The sequence below is a fragment of the Cyprinodon variegatus genome, unplaced genomic scaffold (assembly GCF_000732505.1).
Source record: "Cyprinodon variegatus isolate N-32 unplaced genomic scaffold, C_variegatus-1.0 Scaffold269, whole genome shotgun sequence".
NCBI lineage: Eukaryota > Metazoa > Chordata > Actinopteri > Cyprinodontiformes > Cyprinodontidae > Cyprinodon > Cyprinodon variegatus.
Window position 1 is genome coordinate 42586 of NW_015150722.1, and position 1700 is coordinate 44285.

Below are 1700 nucleotides of genomic sequence, written 5' to 3' on the forward strand. Positions count from 1 at the left end.
TTAAGAAACAAAAATAATTCTCAGCAGCTGCACCTGTTAGAAAAAAAAAAGTCTGAAACTGAAAAGTGCGTAGAATTATTCAATCACACAGTGTTCTGAAAGTGCATTTTCCTCTATTCTGCACTTTAGATGAATGACTGCTTAGTTGCCACTGGTGGGAGCACTGTATCGATACTTTTAAAAACAAGTATTGTATCCGGATACAACATTTCAGTATCAATACTTTTTTGAGTATCAATACTTTTGACAACCCTACTTTTTACAGCATTCCACCTCGCGCAGCTATTTTCATTGTACAGATCAGTTATCGTCTGATCGCTGTGCTGGTGGCTGCGCTGAAATAATTGCGGTGTTGGCCACACTGATGACGTAGACCTAGTTATATTTAATTAAAAATGGCGCTAGGAGCTTTTTAGAAATCAAAGTGCTAGAGGGGTCTGAAAAGTGGCTAAATATAGCGACTAAAGCGCTAAGTTAGCAACACTGCTCTTTGCATGGTTTGTTTTCTAATGGTTTGCTGCTGTCTGTTTGGACCTTTCTGAACATGTGCAGCAAATGGACTGATCCAATATGGTGGACACTGAAGGGGGGGGGGCTGAGACACACTTAATATTATAAGCGTTCTGATGGCATTTTAGTGAAAGGATTTTTCATCAAAAACATAATTAATGTGAACAAATAAGGAATAGTTGTATTAACCATACATGGAAACAGAGTTTTATGGGGCCCCCAGGAGCTTGGGGCCCTAGGCAGCTGCCTACTATTGCCTAATGGTAAATCCCCCCCTCATGGTTCTGTTCATGTTCTGTGGTTCTGTGTCTTGAGAAGCAGCTTTACTGTCTAATAAATCCAGAGCTCAGAGAACTTCAGGCTGTTTTTCTCTGATCCAGGAGCACCTTCATCATCATCATCATCCCTGCTGTCAGTGCTGAGTAATGAAGCTCTGGCTGAATCCTCCTGCCCTCCTCCTCTTTCCTACAGACGCTGAGGCGCTGCTACAGCCGCGTGAAGGAACACGGCATCGGGAAGAGGAAGAGCAGCTACACCATGGAGCAGCTGGAGAAGGTGTTTGGTCAGGGAGGCTGGGACTCTCAGAGCTGCGCTCCGGTGTTGATCAACAGCAGCGGCTTGTACCAGGAGATGGAGTCTGACGGCAGCGCCCTGGAGGACTTCTCCCAGGAGGACTGGTGCAACCAGGTGCTGGATTCAGCTTTTCAGGAGGCAGACATGGACACCGGTGGGTTCTGGTCTGATTGGCTGGACGGTAACCTTTAAGAAAAACTGAACTAATCCTGTGATTCCTTCTCTTCCTGCTCCGTGTGGCTCAGAGGACGTTCAGGTTCCTAAAACCAGAGCTCTACAGATCCAAGCAGAACTGACTGAACTAAACCAGTAAGTCCATCCAGTTTTACTGGGATTAAAACAACACACTTCTTCTGGTCCACTTTGACCAAAGCTTTCCTACCGTTTGAAAGTATTCACACCCTCTGAATTTAGTTCAGTAGAAAGACTCCAAGTAGAAAACAGCTGAAGAAAAGGAAAATTCTATTCAGTTTATTTCTATAGCGCCAATCCACAACACGTTTCGTCTCAAGGCACTTTACAGTTTGTTTGTAGCGACAGTGGAGAGGAAAAACTCCCTTTGAACAGGAAGAAACCTCCAGCAGAACCAGGCTCAGTGTGAGCGGCCATCTGCTGAG

At 44.9% G+C, this 1700-nt stretch overlaps 1 protein-coding gene across 1 annotated transcript in view; it reads left to right on the forward strand.

Annotated features, from left to right (window-relative positions):
- msantd2 (Myb/SANT-like DNA-binding domain containing 2) overlaps window positions 1-1700 on the forward strand; it is an 8497-nt gene that overhangs the window by 4888 nt on the left and 1909 nt on the right. The window contains exons 2-3 of the mRNA XM_015382887.1: window positions 982-1237; window positions 1329-1392. Coding sequence (XP_015238373.1) covers window positions 982-1237; window positions 1329-1392 — 320 coding nt within the window. The remainder of the gene's footprint in view (window positions 1-981; window positions 1238-1328; window positions 1393-1700) is intronic.